This window comes from Acipenser ruthenus, chromosome 12, assembly GCF_902713425.1.
Source record: "Acipenser ruthenus chromosome 12, fAciRut3.2 maternal haplotype, whole genome shotgun sequence".
NCBI classification, from domain to species: Eukaryota; Metazoa; Chordata; class Actinopteri; order Acipenseriformes; family Acipenseridae; genus Acipenser; species Acipenser ruthenus.
In genome coordinates, this window is record NC_081200.1 from 15,990,587 (window position 1) to 16,013,662 (window position 23,076).

General features: G+C 39.5%; 2 protein-coding genes across 2 annotated transcripts; one reads left to right on the forward strand and one right to left on the reverse strand.

Annotated features, from left to right (window-relative positions):
- The first annotated feature begins 1,463 nt into the window (after positions 1-1,463).
- neu4 (sialidase 4) lies at positions 1,464-11,836 on the forward strand. The gene is made up of 4 exons (XM_034028158.3): positions 1,464-1,536; positions 4,484-4,689; positions 5,265-5,520; positions 9,363-11,836. The coding sequence occupies exons 2-4, from the start codon at positions 4,489-4,491 to the stop codon at positions 10,253-10,255; spliced, it is 1,350 nt and encodes a 449-aa protein (XP_033884049.3). The 5' UTR covers positions 1,464-1,536; positions 4,484-4,488; the 3' UTR covers positions 10,256-11,836.
- A 116-nt stretch (positions 11,837-11,952) lies between these two features.
- On the reverse strand, positions 11,953-18,370 carry LOC117417378 (transmembrane 4 L6 family member 5-like). Its single transcript, XM_034029506.2, has 6 exons — positions 18,172-18,370; positions 16,385-16,592; positions 15,740-15,808; positions 14,340-14,509; positions 13,483-13,675; positions 11,953-12,852 (listed from the first exon to the last, which is right to left on the reverse strand). Exons 2-6 carry the CDS (start codon positions 16,559-16,561, stop codon positions 12,838-12,840), a joined length of 624 nt encoding a protein of 207 aa, XP_033885397.1. The 5' UTR covers positions 16,562-16,592; positions 18,172-18,370; the 3' UTR covers positions 11,953-12,837.
- Between the last annotated feature and the right edge of the window lie 4,706 nt (positions 18,371-23,076).

The following is a 23,076-nucleotide window of genomic DNA, read 5'->3' on the forward strand; positions in this document are numbered from 1 at the left end:
AGCTGGGTGGGCCTTAGTGATGTCGCCAGTTACATGCTATCCTAATATGCCCTTTCAGTTGTGAATTCTCATGTGGAACATTGCGGTGCTGTACTACCAGTATCATGAATGGATCATTTTGGTCTGTACTGTGGCAGGGCAGAACCCTGCGTGTAAATTGGTGCTGATTGGGAACAGCCACATGATATAAAAGAGAGCTAAAAGACCCATTGAGGGCAGCAGTCAGAGGGGGAGAGTGAGAGAGAGAGAGAGAGAGAGAGAGAGAGAGAGAGAGAGAGAAGAGAGAGAGAGAGAGAGAGAGAGAGAGAGAGAGAGAGAGAGAGAGAGAGACAGACAGACAGACAGACAGACAGACAGACAGACAGACGGACAGATGGATAGATGAACGGACAGACAGACAGATGGACAGATGGACGGACAGACGCACGCTCCTGTATAGATCTCCAGCTCACCGGTATAGTTTACATGGGTGAGGATCTTCTTTTGGTTTTGTGTTTGTGGCTTGTTTTGTTGAACCTTTTTATTTTGGCTCTGTGAGCTGTGTTTTGTCTGTCCACTGGATTTCTGTTTGTTTAATAAATGCGCGCCCCAGCTCTTAAAAGTAAGTTACTCTCATAGTCTTTGCCATCCTGTCACATATCACATATGCAACATATGAAATACATTTCCAATATTTCAGTGCTAGCAAAGCTGGATATTCATTTGATTGTAAAAAAAAAAAAACCTTCAGAACAACCTACTTGCACTGTGGCTTATTTCTTCACTTGTAGATATGGCACCAAAAAAATACTGTGCAAATTATTATTATTTTATTTCTTAGCAGACGCCCTTATCCAGGGTGACTTGCAATAGTTACAAGATATCACTTTATTTTTACATACAATTACATTTTTTTTTTTACATACAATTACCCATTTATACAGTTTTTTTTTTTTACTGGAGCTATCTAGGTAAAGTACTTTGCTCAAGGGTACAGCAGCAGTGTCCCCCCACCTGGGACTGAACCCACGAACCTCCGGTGAAGAGTCCGGAGCCCTAACCACTACTGTCATTTTGCTCATTCAACCAGTTATGTGCTTATACTATGCATTTACCACCATAGTTTACCATACTACACTTTTATAAGGATTTTGAAAGGTATTGTTTTTGACTGTATTAAAAAAGGACGCATTACCTTAGTCTAATATTTCAGCAGCTAGGAATCATGGAGAGTAAAATTTCTATTAGAGCTCAATTTAAACATGACAGTAAAAGGGGGTGCCTTTCAACACATAGCTAAATGCACTCATTTTGTGAGTGTGTATAATTACTTGACACAATGGCTCTGTTGTGCTGATTCAACCAGAGCAGCTATAATGATGAGTCGGTGTCATTTCTGGGTCACTGAACTCCTGACTCTAATGGGCAGAATGTGACGCAGCCCTGCACAGCAAATGCAGGGACCCCTCATAAAAGCAGCTTTATACATGCAAACCAGACAGGGACACGCTGCAGCAACAGCAGCAAACTCACTCTCTTGCTCCTGAGAAATATACGGTAAGTGCATTTTTAACACTTTGAAGCTTGATCAGGTCCTACAGTCCCATTGTACTGGACACTGACTAGAGCAGAGAGCTCTTTAAAGAGCTGGTCCTAGAAGAAGGGATATGTTCAGATCAAATGGAAAGGGGCTGTGAGTGGTTTTAAAGGGATACTTTACATCATGTACATGACCCTTATATTTCATTTCATACCTGTTAAATATCCCAGTGTGTGTGTTCTGTGTAATCCTCTGTTGCTGTTTCTGCTTAGATTCTTGTTTCTAAGACTTTACTAACTAATGTGCAGGTTTGTCAGTGCGACCGATACTTTGAATAACATCTGTTATACAGAGAGTATTATTTCAATGATTGTGCTTAAGGACTGTATAGACATTTTGCAGTCTGATACTGATTTTATTTAAGGGCGTAATTAATCACACTTGTGAAGTCACATTTTAACTATGTTGTAAATATACAGCTACATGTGTAAATACAGTGCAATCACAAAAACCACTAACTGCTAACAATTTGTAAGCCGTTGTAATTTAACAGTTTAGATTGTAGCTACGCCATCATGACTGTTACTGTGTTATTACAGTGTAATATGTTAATATGTTATTACAGTGTCATATGTCACTGTGTTATTACAGTGCAGTGTGTTACTATGTTATTAATGTGTAATATGGTACTACGTTATTACAGTGTTATAACTATCTCATTAGGGACACAATATAAGTGGAAATAAGAAATATTAAGGCAAATTAAATTACATTTTATATTTAATAAGTAATAGCTACCTACAAATTCCAACAAGGAATTGGACTTTGTTTGATATGTTTGGGATGCCGGTACTGTATTATATTATTTAGTCTGCTAACACATATCCTAATATTAATTTTAATATTTGTGGTTCATCAATAACTTTCAAACACTCAACAGTGCTGAATTTAGAAATACTAAAATAAACATTTGAAAATAATTTCTAAATAATTGTGGTTCCACTGTGGGGTCACTTATAAGATTGTTACAGGCCACAGTTGGCTCTGGCGCTTGACTAAAGAATGGTAAAGCAAAGTAAATGTATAAGCATGGTATAATCACATGTAAACTATTACCTGAGTAGCAGGTACAGTAAGGTTTCTTGAAGTTGTTGGATATCAAGGTTTTCTAAGACATCCCTCAATTCATATAAATAATTTAGATCATTATGCAATTCAGTTATTCAAACAATTAGATTTTACAACTGGTCCTAAAAGTTTGGATCACAGAGGTTTGACTGCACAGTGAGGTAATGTAAAGAAAAACGTTTAAAATAAAACACACAAGCAAACAAATAAATAATAGAAAAACTCACCTGAGCAGTGTTTTGAGTTTCTCTGTAAGATGTATCAATTCATTTTACTTGACTGGGGACTGGTACATACAATCTATTTTAAATACCTGTAAAGTAGCAGGAAACAAAACACAGTGTTTCATTGGCCGGCTGAAAATTGAAGTAGAAGTCACAGAATTCTAAGCCCTGTTAACTTGACTTGCTCCATACCTACCCCAAAAGAACAATACAGTACATTTTAAAATGAATCTGTTGTGGGCATGCAATTCCTCCAACGCTGGTAAAGTGTTACATGACAGGAAGTTGTTGCATTTTAATTTACAGTAAAACCTTTCTTAATAATCACCTGGCTCATCTCACCTGCCAGTAAACCCAGCGAATGAGCAATTTGATGAAGCATATATTGAATTCCATTTTGTGACAGTTATTTCAGATTTCACAGTATCATAACCACACTTGCTTGAACATTAAAAAGCCATTGCAATACATGTAGTGGTAATCTAAAGATCATCTGTTAAACAATTTACAAAGAAAGCCCTCTTGTAATGGATGGCAGCAATACAGAAACAACACTGTGGTCATCTTGTGAGAGACTCTGCCACCCATACAATAAACCATTCTCCATTAGCATAGCTCCACTGTCCATTGCACTGAAGAGCATTGAGCACACCAGTAGTGGTTAATATACACTATACATGATAGGACACTTCAATAGACAATAGACATTTCAATTAGTTGACATTTAAAAGAATGCTGAAAGTAGGATGCAATGTATTCTCTTCTTGAACAGCTGCATAAGAAACTGCCTACGTATATCATATTGAGGGACATTAAACAAACTCACGATACAGGCTGCAGGGTCCCGTTCAATATAAAGATGTTATATTACTGTCACTAGGTGCTGATCAAACTCAAACCCTTAGAAATTATCTTTAATGGCAAAGCAATGGTAAGAGCCATTGCTATGTTGTAGGGATCTACTTTGGTGGTATAAATACAACAGATCATGTGATCTGCAGCACAGGTAATTCGGTACCAGGATTTCCATTAAAAGATACCAAAAAATGCATATCTGTAAAAAGTAAGCAAAGAACCAATTATAATTGAATATAAATTAATAAAAAATATATATTTAAATTCCCTTTAGTTTTTCCCTTAAAAAGCAACTTGGTGAAGAAAAATCACTGTTAACTAAAGTATTCTTCTCGTTTGGATATTTCAATTATTTCATGCTGGTGACTTCAGAGCTCTCAGACCTGTCTTCTTCAGTCCCTCTGCACCACTCTGCACCCAGTGGATGTCAGAAATATCACATTGCTGTGTGTTACATACTGGTGGACCAGCTGTACTTAGAAGAAGACCTGTCTGTGAGTTACACTGAGGCCATTGGATGTAATGAATGAAACCTAAAAAAGACTAAATAAAAACAGGTAGACTACATTAGTTAAGAAGATAGCTGGGATATTCCAGACACCCAGCTGCTGTTTAGATGTAACTTGAGTTTAATGATGTAAACAACTTAACACACAAGTTCTCCCCCCCCCCCCCCCCCCCCCCCCATGCTTTAATCTTGGGCTGGCTATTGTCATGTTAAGTAAGGCTGTATAAGACTAGATCTGTTTTCATCCAGGTGGAATGGGACCTCAGTATTTCCCTGGTCGGACGGTGTTGTTCAGAAGGGAAGCCAATGGCGTCACATTCAGGATTCCTGCCCTGCTGTACATTCCCAGCTCCACCACCTTCCTGGCCTTCTCTGAAGAGCGGCTGAGCCCCAACGATGCAGAGGCCAACCTGCTGGTGCTCCGGAGAGGCACCTTCTACCGGAACTATGTGGAGGTGAGAGAGGGACATCATGCATTGGCAGATGGTGTTGCCACTTAATTAGCAAAATATAAGAAATTATTAGATGACACACTCACTGCATAACAGTTGAACCCTTGTCTGATTTGATTTGTTTAGAACCAGGCAGTTACAACCATTAAGAGTATACTGCAATAAACTTTATAAAGCCTGTCGTCTAAAGCATATGTGCAATGAAGCTCGAGAATGGCCAGTAAGCCTATAGACATCCAGACATTACTGTTATTCAGTGGAAGTCTTTATCTGTAAATCGGTGTTCAACACTACCAATAGTTCTTGCTCTTTAGTCCCTGGTGTAATACAGTAAATGTGTAATTACATGAAAAAAAGAAAGTGTCATGTATTTACTGTATATCAGATAGCTCCATGTAATTACTGTATAATATCAGGAACCATTGGTAGTTACCAGGGTGTTACAATGTAATTACATGTCTATTCATGACTATAATCCAAAGTGCTACCATAGATTATGTGAAATAAGTGTGTCCAGAGGTGAAAGGCATGAAAGCCTGTCACTATATTGCCCCCTATGCTGTACCTTTTATTGTCAGTGGGAGGACATGAGAGCCCTGTACCCTGCTTACCTGAAGAATCACAGGTCGATGAACCCCTGCCCAGTCTTTGATGAGTTCACCGGCACTGTCTTTCTGTTCTTCATCGCGGTGCTGGGAAACATCCCCGAGTCGTTCCAGCTCATCACAGGGAAGAACGTCACACGGCTCTGCTACATCTCCAGCCCCGACCACGGCCGCACCTGGAGCCCAGTCACCGACCTCACTGACAGAACCATCAGAGACTCCATCAAGGGTAGGTGTGTCCGGCTTGGGTGTACTGTAAAGGACTTTCAATGGTAATGGTTCTTCATCAAGGGCATTGGAAATGCAAAGGCAGCTACAATGGTATGAGCCATTAGTAGAAAAGAACCACTTTGTTAACATTTTTGTATATAACAGTTTATAATCAAATAGACCCCAGCATGTGTTCTACTCAAAGTTGAAATTTTACGTCAATCAAATGAAACATAAAAGACTATAATATGTGTGGGCCAATGTACTACTGAACAGTTTGAAAGAAAGCTATTTCATTTGTAGTGTATTATTACATGTGTTTTTAAATAGTGAATTGATGCAGAATAAATACAAAAAGATTATAACACGGTCTCAGTAAACTCGGCTTTCATTTATAGGGATCTCCTGATGGTCATATTACCTTAAAGAAGAATTTGTTGGTAGGTATTAAATAAATGAAAACACGCCTATTTATTAATGTGTTGATTTAAAAACAAGAAAATCCACCCTTCCTTTACTTTTAAAACTGAGTATTAATCAATAGCAATTCACTTCCGCACTAAGGGCCTCATGCACTAAGTGGCGATAAGTTACCAGAAGTATTGCGTGGTAAGGGAACCCCATACTGCACGCTAAAAGAAAGGTGTGGCTGCTCTATTCACTAATATAATGATATCATTAATAAGGTGTGCTAAATGATTCATTTGCAAGTTGTCACAATGCACGGAATTCAGCACGCAGAATTCAACATTATGCATGAGGTTTCCACGCACTTGTATTATAGTGTATATATAAGGGCACTCGAAAGAAAATGTAAGTATGGTTCTGAGTTTGTCACAGTGACAGCGACCAAGGAGGACCGATTGAGGAATCTGAAGTTAACAGACAAGGAGCTAAATGTATTAGCAGAAGAAGTGGTGGGGAATTACGAAAGGCTTTTTGGTGCTAATTCAGCAAGAACATTGACTTCAATGAAACATTAAGGACAAAATAAAAGCAGAGAAAGTAATTGTTGATGAAACATTTATGTTTAACGCTGCAAATCAAATACATATTTGTTTGTTCAACTTGCTCTCCTTCTGATTTATTTTGCAATATTAATCAAAAGTTGGCAAACGTCACTTTTTTTTACATTAGATGACGTTTGATTGCTTGTATTTATGACTGAACCTCAACTCTCATTCTGTGTACATTCATTTATTGAACATTTACAATTTACTTTGTATATTTTAAAGTTAGTTTAAGCATAACCTACTTAAATATCACAAGTACATAGTGACTATATAATGTTAGGTTACCTACTGTAACCCTGGTTCCCTGAAAGAGAAGACGACCACCAGTGACATTACGTATGGGATATGTTTGCCCATTGGGTAGGTATCGCTGAGCTCTCTATACCAGAGCTGCCAATAGGCCCCTTCCTGGGATGATGCACTTGATTCCGCCCACCGAGGGAATAAAACTGTCATCCCAAGGAAGCCATTTCTCTTTTTCCATCAAACCCGTGAGGGCGACCGATGCAACCTCATGGTTGTTGGTCGTTTTCTCTTTCAGGGAACCAGGGTTTACGGTAGGTAACCTAACGTTCCCTTTCAATTCGAAGATGACCACCAATGACATTACGTTTGGGATAATGTATCCCAGAGCCGTCACGAGGGAGAAAGAACAGCAGCATATGAGGGACGCACTAGCACTGTCTAACCCAGGGGTTAACGGTGTGAACTTACACCCTCAAGGCAGGGCTGGGTCTACCACATTAAGGAGGTAGAACCTTGAGAAGGTATGCACCCTTTAGTGGAGTGTGCGGCTACCCTACTAGATGGAGGTCGAGACTGTGTCCACAATCCAATGTGACAGACACTGCTTAGAGAGGGGCTGTCCTAGGGTCCATGTCCCATGACAGACGAAGAGCTGGTCTTGTCCTATGCATGTAGCATCTCAGGTAGGCAAACCTGAATAGCTGCAACTTTGTCATCTGACAGGTATGCGCGCATTGTACTGGAGTCCAGCCGGAGCCCCAAGTACGTTGTGCACTGCCTCTTTGCATCTTTGATGGTGAGGCCCAGCCTCACCAGATGCTCTGTCACGACCGCCGTGTGGGCCACTGCTCCCACTTACGACTGGGAACAGATCAACCAGTCGTTGAGATAGTTTATTACTCTGATCCCCTGCAGCCACAGGGGGGCCAGGATGGTGTCCATGTACTTTGAAAATGTATGAGGAGCTAGGGAGAGGCCGAATGGCAGCATAGCAAATTCGTAAGTGCTTCCTTGAAATGAGAAGTGGAGATACTTCCTGTGCTCTGGACGAATAGGAAAGTGAAAGTAAGTCCACGGTGATGAACCAGTCGCCCAGCCGAATGGACTGGAGAAAGAGAGGGTATGTTTATTCTCTTGCCTGACATGGGCCTGGTGTTGTGCATGGGCTGTGCACTGAACACTGCTTGCATTGCGCTCAGGCACTGATTAATAGTTGGACGCAGTGCGCTCACCCACTAGCGCAGTAGCAGAGGGTACCGAACACCATGCTGTGGTGTTTGGTACCCTCTGCTACAGTACTGTGGGCACCGCGTGAACCGCGTACCGTGCAGCACTGTATGCCTGTGCACTAGTGTAGCAGTGGCACCAAGCACCGTGTGCGCCGCATGCACATTGCGTACTGAGCACCGTGCACACCAAGCAGCCGACGAGGTCTACTCGACAGCGGGGATGCGGCAAGGCCTAGCCCCTTGGAGGAACTGTGTACTCTCAGAAAGAAATAAACAACCACTTGCGGGTGACTATACAGGCAGTCGCACACACACAACAGACAGATAACAAAGAGCGGAAAGGTAAAAGGCTCTGTCTTTTCAAAGTCGTTGATTCTGGGAAAGTGGCAAGCTAGCTTTCAGCACGAATGCAAAGAAAATACAATCGACTCAATTCGACTCGATGAGCTCTTTTCTAACAATACGCTCAGCTCAACAAAGAGGTCCTACCGTACCATCTTGAGAAGGAAAAAGAGAAATGGCTTTCTCAGGATTATAGTTTTATTCCCTCGGTGGGCGGGACCAAGTGCATCATCCCAGGAAGGGGACTATTGGCAGCTCTGGTATAGAGAGCTCTGCAATACCTACCCAATGGGCAGGCATATCCCATACGTAATGTCATTGGTAATGTAATGTCAAAGGCTGCACACAGGCTTCCACTAATTCAGACATGTTGACGATGTTTGTCCACTTTCTGTGCTCTTTTTAAACAATCCTGTGATTGTGACCAGTTTGTTCGGTAATTGTTTAGCCTGAACTTCAAGTTTGATTTTCTTATACAATCTATATATACTGTATATATCATAGCAAAAGGATAAAAGAAATACAAATAATCAAATAACACAAAAAATCGCTTAGAAAATATAAATTAATTTTAGTCTGATCACGACAGGTTCTACAGTAAATAACACTGTCAGATTGTTATCAATTGATACTCAATAATTGTGTAAAAAACAGAAACTGAGGTAATCACACTGTGTTTTGTTGAGTAATTAACACATTTAATTCCATTTAATCAATGCCTGAAAATTTCACATTTCTTAAAGGTAATTACTCAAAAAATACGAGTTTTGGCACACCCCTGTTCGTTTCCCAATTAAACCTTTGTTTTCATAATCCTCCGGGCACTACACATTCTAATAGAGGTAACAAAATTTAGCTACCAAAAAATCCCCACTCATTGGTCCACACACTGCTACCATTTGTTTTTCATTCAAGGTGGACATAAAAGCTGTTGTAGGTTTTGAGCAAGCACCAAATGTTCTACCCCCATTCCACTGGTGCTGGATGCTTATCAATTCTTGCTCCCTGACCTCTTTTTTCATTCCACACAGAATGGGCTACATTTGCACTGGGCCCAGGTCATGGGATCCAGCTCAAATCTGGCCGTCTCCTAATCCCAGCGTATGCCTACCACATCGACTGCAAAGAATGCTTCGGCAAGATCTGCACCACCACCCCTCACTCCTTCACCTTCTACAGCGACAACCATGGCAAGAGTTGGCGATTCGGGGAGTTCGTGCCCAACTTGGAGACGGTGGAGTGCCAGCTTGTCTCTGTTGATGAGGAAGACGGCACTAATACATTGTACTGCAATTCCAGGAGTCCTTTGGGCTACAGGGTACAGGCCCTCAGCAAGGATGATGGGGCTGTGTTTCTGGAGGGACAGCTGGTGCAGAAGCTGGTGGAGCAGCCCCACGGGTGTCACGGAAGTGTAGTTGGATTTCCGGCCCCCATTCTCGAGTGTGGTGACACCCAAACAGCAGATCCCCCAAATGGTCCAGTTCGTTCGTTGAGTGCTATCCATGGATGTCGTCCATCTCAGAACGGAACACCTCCCCTTCCCGGTACAAACTTTCTGCCCCCAACCTGGGTTATTTACTCCCACCCCAGCGACCCAAATGCCCGTGTCCAACTGGGCATCTACCTCAGCACCTTTCCCAGGGACCCAGACAGCTGGTCTGAGCCGTGGGTCATTTACGAGGGCCCAAGTGCCTACTCAGACCTGGCGTATGTGGAGCTGCCGTCTACAGAAGCGACCCACAATGACCCCCCTGCTGTGGCCTTTGCCTGCCTCTTTGAAAATGGCTCCAAGTCGCCTTATGAGGAAATTTCGTTCAGTATTTTCACCCTTTATGAACTGATTAACAACATTCCCAAGAAATCGGACCTGAGTCACAGAGCTCTGAAGCCCACTAAACTGCGGAATTATTGTGTGGTGGCATAGCTGTTTGCTGAGTCTTTCTCGAGGTGTGTTGCAGGGATAATACAGAGCCACCTGTTCTGTACCTCTTCTCTGTTTCAACCTTGATCTGTTGTTGAAAGTGTAACCCTGTTACAATTCTTGTGTACAGAAGGCAATGGGATTAAGAAATGAGTGTTAACAGGAAGTACCGCCTTGATTGACTTTAGATACCCTGAGAAGGAGATGAGATCGTCCATCTGGTGAAAGTCGCATGGGGAACTCGAGATTCTTGATTGCTGGACTAACTAAAGTTTATCTCACTCTGAAAAGTTTTGCACTCTTTATTCAAGAAGTCTTTAGACCAGAGACCGATGACGATTTTCTTTTAAAGAAGGGAAAAAAAACCCTGGTTGGGTTTTTTTTTCTGGAGTTGAATTCTCCTGCAAAGGAGTGGCGAGCCTACCTTATTGAAGATACACTGAAGATTTCTACCCTGAAATTTACTTTTTTCCTTTTCCTGGATTTTTTCTTTTGGATTTCAAAGGACTGTTTTCATTCTTCTCGAAGTTCTACAGAGTGGTAGGAACATCGACTCACACTACATACACACCAACAAGGACATTGGTTTTAATTAGAACTTCTTATTTCAAACTAATTATTTTAGATAAGAGGTACTGAATATATGTTTATATGGTACACCTTTCTGTCTTAATAAATGTATGCCAGCTATTTGAAAAAACACACACTGAATATTCTTTTGTTAATTTCTAGTTATACTAACCGCTCATACGAACCTAGAATTAGATGTAGCCAAAGGTGGGTTACAAAAGGAACATGCAAAGGGCTTTTAGAAATAACATCAAAACAGCCCAGAAGCATTTTTTTAATTGTTTATTTAAAAAATAGATTCAAAAGTGATGTACAGACATTTTACCCACTTCTGGCCATTGAGTATTGGGTTAATAGATATCTATGTAAAAAAAAACACATGATTTCCCACTGAATTGTATATTTCATTATCTGCACAAATTAATACTAATTATTTTTAGTGAACCAATGTCTGTACATTATCATTCTTTCTTAATCTCCAGAAACATTTGAATTCCAAATTGTAACACTTTACAATAACTAATGAGAAGTAAAATATTAATTTGATATAATATGACTCAAAATTAAAACAAAGGATACACACAAGTATAGTGTGTGTCCCAACAGATTGTAGCTGGTGATATGCATAGGCTGTGTATAGAAGCTATAATCTGTATGTGTCCATTTCACATCTCAATACAACTCCATGAAACAGTTAGCAATGCGATATCTCAGCCAGGGATGAATGCCCACCACAAAAAAATGGAAACCATTGTGTTTAAATTGGATTCTCTGCTATTAACTAGGTTCAAATCTGAATAACTTTACTCAATTTTAACTCCTAAATACACCAGATTGTAAAAAATGAGTATGTTGTATGTAGATCTGAATAAAAATATTCTGTTAATAAAAGGCAGGAGATACAGACATGAACAATGTTAAGTTTCATTACAAACCCTGTCTTCTTTCATGTGAAAAATACAAAAACAGAAAAAGAGTCACACCAAACAGAGAGAACGTCACTGGTGGACACCTTAGAAGCAAACACTATAATATTGATATAGGTCTGTGTGAAACAAAATATACACATTTGTATTGTATTGCTTTACACTAATCCCTTCACTGAGAAGTAATATTACAATCCTAAACAGTGTAATGCATATGAAAAAATATATGATATAAAGTGTCCTAGTGTTGGTTCAGGGTCATTCCCTTAGCTTATCCGTCAGCAACCAGACCATGCGGGGAAGCACTCAAAAAGGAAAACAGAATAACTGAGTACATAGCCAAAAGTGTAGAGTACACATCCAAGGAGGTTATCATAAGGTTGTATCACAGCACAAAACATACATTGTAGCCCTGGAGAGAGTCAAAGAGCAAACTGACAAATCCCAGGTTTAAACAAATGAGCTACCATGATAGCCTGAAAGGACTGAATCCATTTAGTTTAGAACAAAGAGGATTAGAGTGGAGGGGCACGACTGAAGTTCTTAAAATGTGAAAAAAAGTTGACATAGTTCATCAACCAATACTTTAAGCGCAGTACAGAAACCAGGACCCAGATGAAAATGAATTGTAGATAGACTTAGGACAGAGGGAAGTGGGCACTTCTTCACACAGAGAATGGGAGAGAATGGAATAGGTTACCTAGTCATGTTGTTGAGGCAGAATCACTTGGTCCTTTAAGACCAGACTTGACAAAGGTCTGAGATCAATCAGCTACTAAGGAACCAGATTCGATTGACTGAATGTTATTTTGTTATGTTCTAAAACATCTCAGGCTTTTTTTCCCCCCTCCAGGACAATCCGCTTCCCTCATGCTTCCCCCCACCCAAGAAAGATGAATGTTCAGATCAGACTGTTGCCATAGCAGTGAACTCAGGAAAATGTCTTCCAATTACAGCATGTTGTGACCGAAGCCATAGTTCCATAGTACTCCAGACTGAGGCTTTGCAGTTTATAGCTTCTGTTATGGTTTTAAAAAACTCAAACTTGACCTGCAGGTTACCGCATTCTCTTGCTTCAGGTTTCTTGCTTCAAACTGGTCCAACCTAAAATACAGGAATACAGATCATTTACTTTTTCATGCAGGTATTGACACAATATAACCAAAGAGACAGAGAGAGCATCCATAGTTGTGAGTATTCCTTTGTATAACATTTACAATGTATCGAATAGGAAGCATATTTAACCCTAAATGAAACAGCGCTGAATCTGCTAAGCAAGGTGGCGTATCTTAGTTTTACCTCAGAATTTATATTATCATTGAGTATTGAAAGTAATGAAGGATCCTGCACTTTCAAACAGTATGGTAACTACATGATTAATGAATAAGTAAATACGTATATAAACTATTATAAACGATTATTATGGTGTGTCAGAGGCAAATAATGTTTCCAATTTTAAAGCTGCTGATTTCTATTAAAATGTTGTGTTTAATATACCTGGAAATAAACCTTAGCACACCACAGCATTACCAGCAATGGCAACATGATGGATTTACAACAAATAAACCATGGGTAATAAACCATGTAAATCTTTTTGAACGACATGTAAGTACACAATTGTACACATTAAACACATTGTAACTATGCATAACATTGAAATTATGTATAATTACACATAATACTAAGTAACCCTTCAGTGTAGCCCCATTGCCTAGGACACTGAAGGGAACCTACCTTGTTGTTTCTTACACCAGAACCAAATACACAGCCAGTGATGCCGTTGAGAATCTGAACGACACAGAGAAGGGCCTCAGCTCCACTGAGTGCCAGGAGGATGCAGAAGAGAACCACATTCCAGAGCACCACGTTGTGGGGCTCCACACAGACAGTGAACCACGAGGTGTGATTGTAGAGATAGTTCACCTCCCTGAACAAAGGAACCACAAGGGATACACTTAGCACACGGATTGGCCAGCACTGGCCTCAGGCAAATGGGGACGTTCAACTGACCTTTTCTAAGCGTTATAAAAGTTTACCGCAGTAAATCTGATTGGTAATTTCGCATTTTTATGTCATGCTTTTCCAATGGTTATACTATGCATTTACAATATTTGACAAAGGTTTTGATGTGCTTTTTAATATGCTTTGCCATACTTCTCTGGGCTTTACAATGCAGACAATGCTTCACTATGCTTTATTACACTCAGCTGTGCTTTTATAATGGGAAACATTTATAAGGGTCCCCCTCAGGATGTGAAAATGACTTCCCTGTTTTTCTTAGTTAGAGGGTTGCTAAAATATCTCTATTAAAATAAATATATTACTGTTTTGTGTCTATGCCGGAAAAAAAACATTTATTACATTATAGAAAAAAAAAAGAAAAGACGTACATTTCTGCATTTGTATTTGTGCACCTATTACACAATGGTGATAACATTGTAGTGTCAACTTTGACCATTTCATTTACTGGGCATTAGTAACAAGAAATATACTTTTGGTTGCATACCAACAATGATTTATCTTTATGGGTGGTGTTTATAAGATAGTTCCTCCACCTTGCAACACAGCTGAACTATGAATTCATCCAGTACCTTGTGCTGAACTGCTCGAGAGGGTAGCCCCACTCCAGTCCTTGGCTTCTGTTACTGAAGGTCACTTTGTACGCACAGAGAGGCCCCTTTACCAGCCCGGTGCAGCAGATCCCGAAGCACAGGGTGGAACCAGTCAATGCCACAGCAGAATACAGGGTTGAGCACAGCATCTGGGGAAGCAAGCAAGCAATTATTCACAATCCCATATAAAATGTAAACTAAATGTTAACACTTTTGTGTCTCTATGACTATGCATTTACATAGCAGTTACTTAGTAAGTACACAATTACAACGTTATTATGCATAGTTACAATGTACATAATGTCTAAATCTTTTTGCAAGATATAACCCATAACCTTATCCCTAAACCTAACCCGAACCTGAACCTGCCTAACCCTAGCCCTATTCATTTTCTGATACAATTGATTTACACATGAAGCAATCAGCCAATCAATTTAGAACACATACATTGGGGTTATGTCTGTGGAGTTGTTTGGTGGGTATAAAAAAAGGAGTGTAGGCATCATATATGTGAGTTATTCAGGGAATACAACTCAGGAAGAGAACCTCCAATGCTGCTTTGAGAGCACACTCCCAGTGTACAGGTAGATCTGATCAGTCTAACGCTGTTATCGTATAACTAGTCTCACAAATATTTCTTGTCTAAAGCAATGTTTGCAATAACTGTCTATTGTCTATAATCATGCAATGATTGAATGAGTGTTGTGAAATAAACAGTATAATTCAATTTGATTTACCTAAAGAAATTGTCATTTATTATTATATATTAATGACACAAAAGCATTTAATAAGTCATCCACAATCCTAAACTATGCATAATAACATTTCAATTATGTGTAAGTACATTTGCATTTACTAAGTAGCTACTCTGTAAATACACAGTAATTAGAGGCACTTGATGTAAAGTGTTAACAACTAAGTGAACAATGCTTATGCTGTGCCCTTGTAATGCAGCATCATGGATTGAGGTGAAGGGCTGACAAGCAAGGGTAGTGCTCAGGATGAGCTCGTAAATGCAAGCTTCAGCAGTACTGTGTTTGGTCCCATTGAGGTTTTCATAGAAAAGGACATCTTACAGCTGCAAATAGTAACAGGAGTATACTGAGGCACAGAGTGAGGCACAGAGTGAGGCACAGCGTGAAGCACAGAGTGGTGCAGAACCAAGCAGATATCAACAAGGGACGACATAAACAAACAGGAATGTCAGCTGCACTTGAAGGTGAAACTAAGGAAGTATATGTAAACCCATATTTAAACAGTGCATGAAGGCGTTGTGTCATTTTTTCTAATTTATAAACTACATACAGTTGTAAATAATTATATTTTATTGTAAAACTTTACAAAAAGGCCAACATTATTAATTCATTATAAATTCTTACTTCAGTTCTGAATCCACAGCAACCTGTCTTGGAACTGGCGGACATAAATGATTTTGCAGCAATAAAAACCTTAAAAAAAAAAAAAAAAAAAAAAAAAAAAAAAGATGTGCATATACATTAAAATCTGTATTCATTTATTCATTTTTTTTAATCCACTAGAGGTCACTATTACAATATTTGGTACTGTAACTGTACCAAGTGGGAATTCACTGTCAGTACCCTTTCAGGAGTCGTTTGGACAGAAGGAAATTAGGTTGGTCAGAAGTTAATCTTGTAACTAGTAAAGGTGACTGCCAAGACTGATACCGCTATTCATTGTGGCAATCTTTTTTTTTGCTATTTTTCGACACAGTTTTAAATGCTCAACTGTTCACCTCACCAGAACCTGGCTGCAAAGCAGGGGGAGGAATGGAGAAAAGCAAAATGACCTAGGAAGTGCAAGCATAACAGACTGTGTGGTAAAATTGTATTTTTTTAGAGGAAGATGCCTGTTTGTTATAAAATATGTTCCTTTCAAAACTGCACATATGAAAATGACATTGCTTATGGAAGTGCATGACAGATAAAATGCATGGGATTATTAGTATTTTCTTGACTAATGAAACAGATTAATATATTGTAATGCAATTTGGGTATTTTTCTTACCATGAATCCCCCACCCCATAGTCCGCTCATAACCGATGCATGCCTGCTGACGTTCCCCTCAATGAGGTAACGGTATTCGAAGTTTGGGAATAGAAGGAGAGCATTGGCTAGGATGCAGGCCAAAGCCAAAGGAAGGAGGGAGATCCCGAGGCAGCGTGCACACCTTCCCGTACACATGGTGAGTGGTGAGGGCCAGGAGACTCCGCACCTAAACATGGAACACAAAGTCTACAATAAAGATCTCTTATACCATTTTAAGGAAAGTTTTGTTTAGGATCACTTTTTTAAAGATCATTTGATTTGTTACAGTTCTTTTCTCAACAGTTTGAGAGAGTGTTAGGAATTTTTATATTTCAAAGCATTGTTTAATCTACAGCCTAGATTAAATCAAATTTATAGCAGAGTTGTGACAGACAGCGAATGAATCCTAGTCAATAATCTCCCTCCCGACCTATGAGGGCACTGTGTAGCAGGAACAGTGTGCCTCGGACGGGGTGATTTGGCAGTTCATTCCAGGGTCAGTTGGAAGCCGGCTATCCAGGAAGGTGGCGGAGTCACAATTTCAGAAGTCATCGCCCTAATGCGGTACACGATGTGTCAGTCATGGGTTGGAGGAGACATGATTGAACTAGCTATCATAGGGGGCATGACTGAAGGTATAATAGGGGATGTGACGATGTAATCTGTTCCGTTAGAGTTCCACAGTTTTGGGTCATAGCAACAGAAGGCCCTGTCGCCCATAGAGTGCAGGCGAGCAGAAGGGACACACAACAGTCTAAGATCAGTGGAAACCTAACAGGCAGCCAATGCAAGGCCTCCAACACAGGTGTAATGTGATCCCAGAGCGTGACCTAGACAAAATTCTAGCTGCAGAATTTTGAACAAATTGCAATTTGTTGAGAATGCTATTAGAGACACCAGCGAGCAGGGCGTTACAATAATCAATCCTAGAGAAAACAAACACATTAACCAATTTTTCAGCTTCAGATACAGAGAGCATAGGTTGAAGACTAGCTATATTTCTGAGGTGAAAAAATGAAACCTTGACAGTATTCAATACATGCGGTTCAAAGGTTAATCCAGGATCAAAAATCATACCCCAATTTTTCATTTTATATGTGAACTCAAGCATGGTACCATCAACTGACAAATTTCCAGCATTGGTTGTACGTAGCTGATGGGAAGTACCTAACAGCATAACCTCTTATTACAATTTAGGTGTAAAAAATTTTGCAACATCCAACTTTTTATATCAGAGATACAGACAGTAAGAACAGAAGCAGCAGCATCAATATCAAGTTTAGAATATATATAGATTTGACTGTCATCTGCGTAAAAATGATAATTCAGGTCATGTGATCTTAACATGTGGCTGAGGGGAAACATAAATACTCAATAACAGGGGGCCTAGGATAGAGCCTTGTGGGACACCAGATGTTACTGACACAACCTCAGAACAAAACCCACCCAGGGAGATGAATTGCTGTCGTCCTGTTAGATAAGAGTTAAACCATTTAAGAGCAGTGCCCGAGATACCAAATAAACACTCTAATCTGCCAAGAAGAATCTCATGATTTACAGTGTCAAATGCAGCACTAAGATCCAAAAGAATTAATATTGACAAAGCACCAGAGTCTGCTACAATTAATAGATCATTAGTAACTTCGACAAGGGCAAATACACAGTAATTAGAGACACTTAATATAAAGTGTTACCAATAATAATAATAATAATAATAATAATAATAATAATAATAATAATAATAATAATAATAATAATATACATACCTGGTGTAAAGAAAATAAATCAGTATCAAAATGTGACGTTAAACTGTGTTTCAGTTCAACCCAGCTTAAAAAAAGTGCAAGACAATATTAAAAAATATACTGCTTCTCAAACAGGTGCCCACAGTACGGTTCAAACTGAAAAAATATTGTGAAATATTGTGTTGTTTTGGTAAGCACAGTCTGCAGTTCCTTACTTCTGCAAGTTCCCTTTCCATCACTGTGGAATCTGTCTCATCACTTTAGGAACTATTAGCCCTCGAGTCCCTTAGCTCCACCCATCTCCTGCTGTCTCTCGCTCCACCCATCTCCTGCTGTCTCTCGCTCCACCCATCTCTTGCAGTCTCTCGTTCCACCCATCTCCTGCTGTCTCTCGTTCCACCCATCTCCTGCTGTCTCTCGCTCCACCCATCTCCTGCTGTCTCTCACTCCACCCATCTCCTGCTGTCTCTCGTTCCACCCATCTCCTGCTGTCTCTCACTCTACCCATCTCCTGCTGTCTCTCGTTCCACCCATCTCCTGCTGTCTCTCGCTCCACCCATCTCCTGCTGTCTCTCATTCCACCCATCTCCAGCTGCCTCTCATTCCACCCATCTCCTGCTGTCTCTCATTCCACCCATCTCCTGCTGTCTCTCGTTCCACCCATCTCCTGCTGTCTCTCGCTCCACCCATCTCCTGCTGTCTCTCGCTCCACCCATCTCCTGCTGTCTCTTGTTCCACCCATCTCCTGCTGTCTCTCACTCCACCCATCTCCAGCTGTCTCTCGATCCACCCATCTCCTGCTGTCTCTCGCTCCACCCATCCGTTACCACATTCTGTTACCTCTCTGAAAAAAGAACCATTGCAGTTACAAGTTACTGAAAAAATGTAATCAGATTACAGTAAAGCTGTACGTATGACATAGTAATTATTAACTGATATCCTGACCTTCTTGAACTGAGCCAGAATGTTGTGGTACTCATTGTTACTCAGCACTCTGTCAGTTTCATCAGACAAACACAATCAGTATTATGTGAATCACTCCTCACTGCATTGTCCCATTCTGGTTTGCACAACAGTTCTCATGCAGAGAGACAGTTTCATCTTGTTCTCCACATGCAACTTTACCCTCTGGAGTCCAGCTTCCCACAGCTGCCTCCTTACTGTACAAAAAATGTGAGGCTTCCTCTCACTTCTGCATTAACTTATTTGGAAAATGTGAATGATTTCATTTTAGAAACTGCTGCTGTTACCCTATGCAGAAATTTAGGAAGGGAGGAAAATGTAAAGTACTGGCATTACTTCCATCTACTGACTATAAAGCATCTGTTTTGGGCCCTCGTAGTTATCACACTGAGTTAATTGCACTCCCTGTTTATTTACTAATATATTACAGATACCCGCTGGGTGGTTTTTAACAATGTCCAGAGCCTTATGGCAAACGCCTGTAAATAATACATGCTGGAGTGATACAGCGGCATGTATCACTTTGTATTTGTAAATCCCAGGGTTTGACCCGTGACCAAAAGTCCAGTCTTTTAACACACCCACACTAAACACAGAACACAAACACAGTTTTTAGTGAGTGAAATTAGTGCTAGTGGTGCAAGACAGTCCTCCATGAACGAAGGGGTGAAAGTGATGATGCCTGGGTTGGTGCTGGCTTACGCTACAGCTCCGGAGCATGTTAGGAGTAGTTTATAATCAACAGACAAACAATTACTAACACAGACAAACACAAAACAAACACTCACGGTTTCAGCAATCACGGGGGGGGGGAGGGAGGGGGGGGGGGGGGGTATTTTGCCACAGCTTACTATATACAACTCTTTTTTTGATTAAAAAGAAAAAACAATACTGTAAGCCATCTATATATTGGTTGGAATTTATTTTCTTACGTTGGCTTTTGTTTGTATTTTAGTATGTACAATTGTAGCTATAAGTAAATACTTTTGAAGTGCCATTTGTGTTTGTAGTTGTTAGCTATATTATGCATGTATATATATATATATATACACCTTTTCCAAATGCAAATTAACTCCTGATAAATTATGACAATTAACACGGATTTGCTTTTAAATTCCCACGCAAACAAAATAAATAGTTACAAGAAACACTGCTCGTTAAGATATTAACATAATTTCGTAAATCAACATAATTTCGTAAATCACATTTGGACGATTATTTAATAACAAAATAAGCATAACAACCTCTTGAAAATGCCAAAATCAATACGGATTTCTTGATTAACACTGGAGTTAGCATTTATGACCTTTCGAAAATCCTGCCCATGCAATCTTTTGAGGTATATGTTTAGTATAGAGAGAAAATGTAAAAATAGCTCTCCACTGTGGTCTAAATGATTCAAAGCTGTTTCTATATGAAAGCTAGAAAGAGGACATTGTTTTGCAGAAGTGTGTAGAAATGGATGGATGCTGTCCACTCACCAGAACTTCCTTGGAAAGATAACGTAAATGCCAACAGTTGCTTAAAAAAAAAACACTTTTGGTGTTACTATTTATTTCCCAATCACCCTTGCCAATACTAGTCAACCTTACAATAAAATAAATAAGTCATATTGTTTGTACTAGAGCAGTGGTACTCAACTCTGGCCCTCGAGATCTATTCCAGTCCTGGTCTTTATTCCAACCAGGTCCTAAATTAGTTAATTAACAGCTTCAATTAACTATATTAGAACCTGCTTGGAGTCTTTCATTGCTCATTTTACATGACAGACCCCTTACTCTGCCTGTAAATAGTGTGGGTGTTTGTGTGTGTTTTGGTGGTGGTTGGCAGGGATGGGGTTAATTCCTGTCCCTACCAGAAACATGTGGCTCTTCCGTAATAGAATAATTGATGTTAATTGGGAAGAGCCACATCCTATAAAACATAGAACCAAAGCCCTATTTAGAGAGAGACTACCAGGGAGTTGGAACTAAGAGGAGGTACAGTGTTTTGTTTCAGTTATAAAAGTACTGTATCTGGGTTTTGGTGACCAGGAAAGAGTTTAGCTGTCTGGTATAGTTTAGAATGGAAATTTTTAGTTAGCACTCCTGGAAGGAGTTAGGTTTTTGTTTTGTTTATTTTGTTTTATGTTTAAAATAAATATACAGGCCTGCCCTGTTTAAAAACCTACCTGTGCTGTTTTACACAAAAAGACAAGTGAAGACAGCCCTGCATGTTGCAAGCTCAGCCTGTTTTGTAACAATCTTTCATAAAAAAATGAAAAATTGAAAACACTGAAATTGATGAAAAGGGACCTTATACAGTAAAGTACAGCATAGAACAAATTGAACAAAAACTTTTCACATGACCTTACTGCGACCTCACTACATTGTGAAATAATGAGGGAGCACTGCATTGTTATTTTTAGTAAATCTGTTTAACATGTGATCAGTTTTCTGGCTCTTTCTAACTTTGTGGAGAACTTTATGGTGTAAAATGTGTGTGGAGATGAAGTAACATCTGTATTCATGTGTTTCTGACCCGCTTGATAACAATGTGGTAACAGCTGCTGCTTTTGATTGGCTTGCCCTCATGTGCAGTTTCACAGAGCCCTGCTGCTCCACTGATGCAAGTCTTTCAAAACCATCTGTTTTGACACTGGTGACATAGTCCATTTTTATTTTGTAATGCTTTTTGTGGGAGGGAGGGGGACGTATTCAATGAATTTTACCCTAGTTTGCTTACCAGTTTGAAATGGAAAAATTGAACAAAACAAAAGAAAACCGTGAAATAAACTGTGTAGGGAAAAGGAGTTGTGGAAGTCTACATCCCTTTCACACAGACAAGTTATGATGGCTCAGAACCGGCACAGATGTGGCATTTTGGTCTGTGTGAATTGCCTATACCGTCACTGTGTGAAAGGCTGTGTGAAGCTCTGTAGTGGCTGTGGATTGAAAGTCAACATCCCACGTGACTGTATATCGGACGTGTTGGGTATTTTTGTCATTGGTGTTACACGCTTTAATTTTTTTTCAAATACAATGGCTGATCAAGAACGAGATAGTAATTGGAGACGGAAGAAAAGGAATTGTTAACTTTGCAATAGTGGCAGCTACTAAAGAGATGCAGCACTTTGAACTGTGCAGTAGAATCTGGGGGCACAGACCCTGCGCAAATCAGTTAATGTGATCAGGGGAATGCAGAGAAAACTCAAAGCGAGGAACAGGCTGTGTATATATATATATATATATATATATATATATATATATATATATATATATATATGTATATATATAATATAAATATTGTAATGACCCATGCACTTGGAGGATAAAGCAGCACACAGAGGTTGCCAGGTGCGATGAATAACCAATGTATTGGTTGAATTAACACGGTCCCTGTTTGGGCTAAAACCACGCCACAAAAATAATAAAATAACCTTTCCTTTCCTTCACTCACTGACATACATGTAATCGCTTTCTTAGCTTTTAATGAATGGCGCTGGAGAACTATAATGTACTGTAAACTTCCCTGTGCTCGCTTTTACCTCTCTATTAATAATATATGTGTGGAAAATTTGAAATAAAAATATTTAAGTGGGAACGCATTATTAATATTATTTTCATTCAACCGTCTGATACAAACTGCAGTGTATTAAAAGTTGTAGACTTGTTGACCATCAAAAAAAAAAAAGAAATGTTGCATATATATATATATATATATATATATATATATATATATATATATATATACACTGTATATGTATATAAAAATTAGGGCTTCTAATTTTCGGTTTTAACTGATAAAACACCCCTGATACAAAAATAATTAAACCAGTGGCTAGCCAATAAACACCAGAAAAGCTGTGGAAATGGTTAACCTATTCACGTTGACTTTACCCTTTTCCCATTAAAAAAAATAAATAAATAAACTCTACTACAAAAATAATAATAAATACATTGCCCAGGGCTGCTGGGCAATGTC

What these genes read in the sequence shown, in the direction of transcription:
- neu4 (XM_034028158.3), top strand. Translation starts at nt 4,489, where the DNA reads ATGGGACCTCAGTATTTCCCTGGTCGGACGGTGTTGTTCAGAAGGGAA. An exon ending in TCTACCGGAACTATGTGGAG is followed by an intron (nt 4,690 to 5,264) that starts GTGAGAGAGGGA and finishes TTTTATTGTCAG; the next exon opens with TGGGAGGACATGAGAGCCCT. An exon ending in CATCAGAGACTCCATCAAGG is followed by an intron (nt 5,521 to 9,362) that starts GTAGGTGTGTCC and finishes CATTCCACACAG; the next exon opens with AATGGGCTACATTTGCACTG.
- LOC117417378 (XM_034029506.2), bottom strand. Translation starts at nt 16,561, where the DNA reads ATGTGTACGGGAAGGTGTGCACGCTGCCTCGGGATCTCCCTCCTTCCT. An exon ending in TATGGGGTGGGGGATTCATG is followed by an intron (nt 15,809 to 16,384) that starts GTAAGAAAAATA and finishes TTTTTTTTTAAG; the next exon opens with GTTTTTATTGCTGCAAAATC. An exon ending in GCTGTGGATTCAGAACTGAA is followed by an intron (nt 14,510 to 15,739) that starts GTAAGAATTTAT and finishes TTGCTTCCCCAG; the next exon opens with ATGCTGTGCTCAACCCTGTA.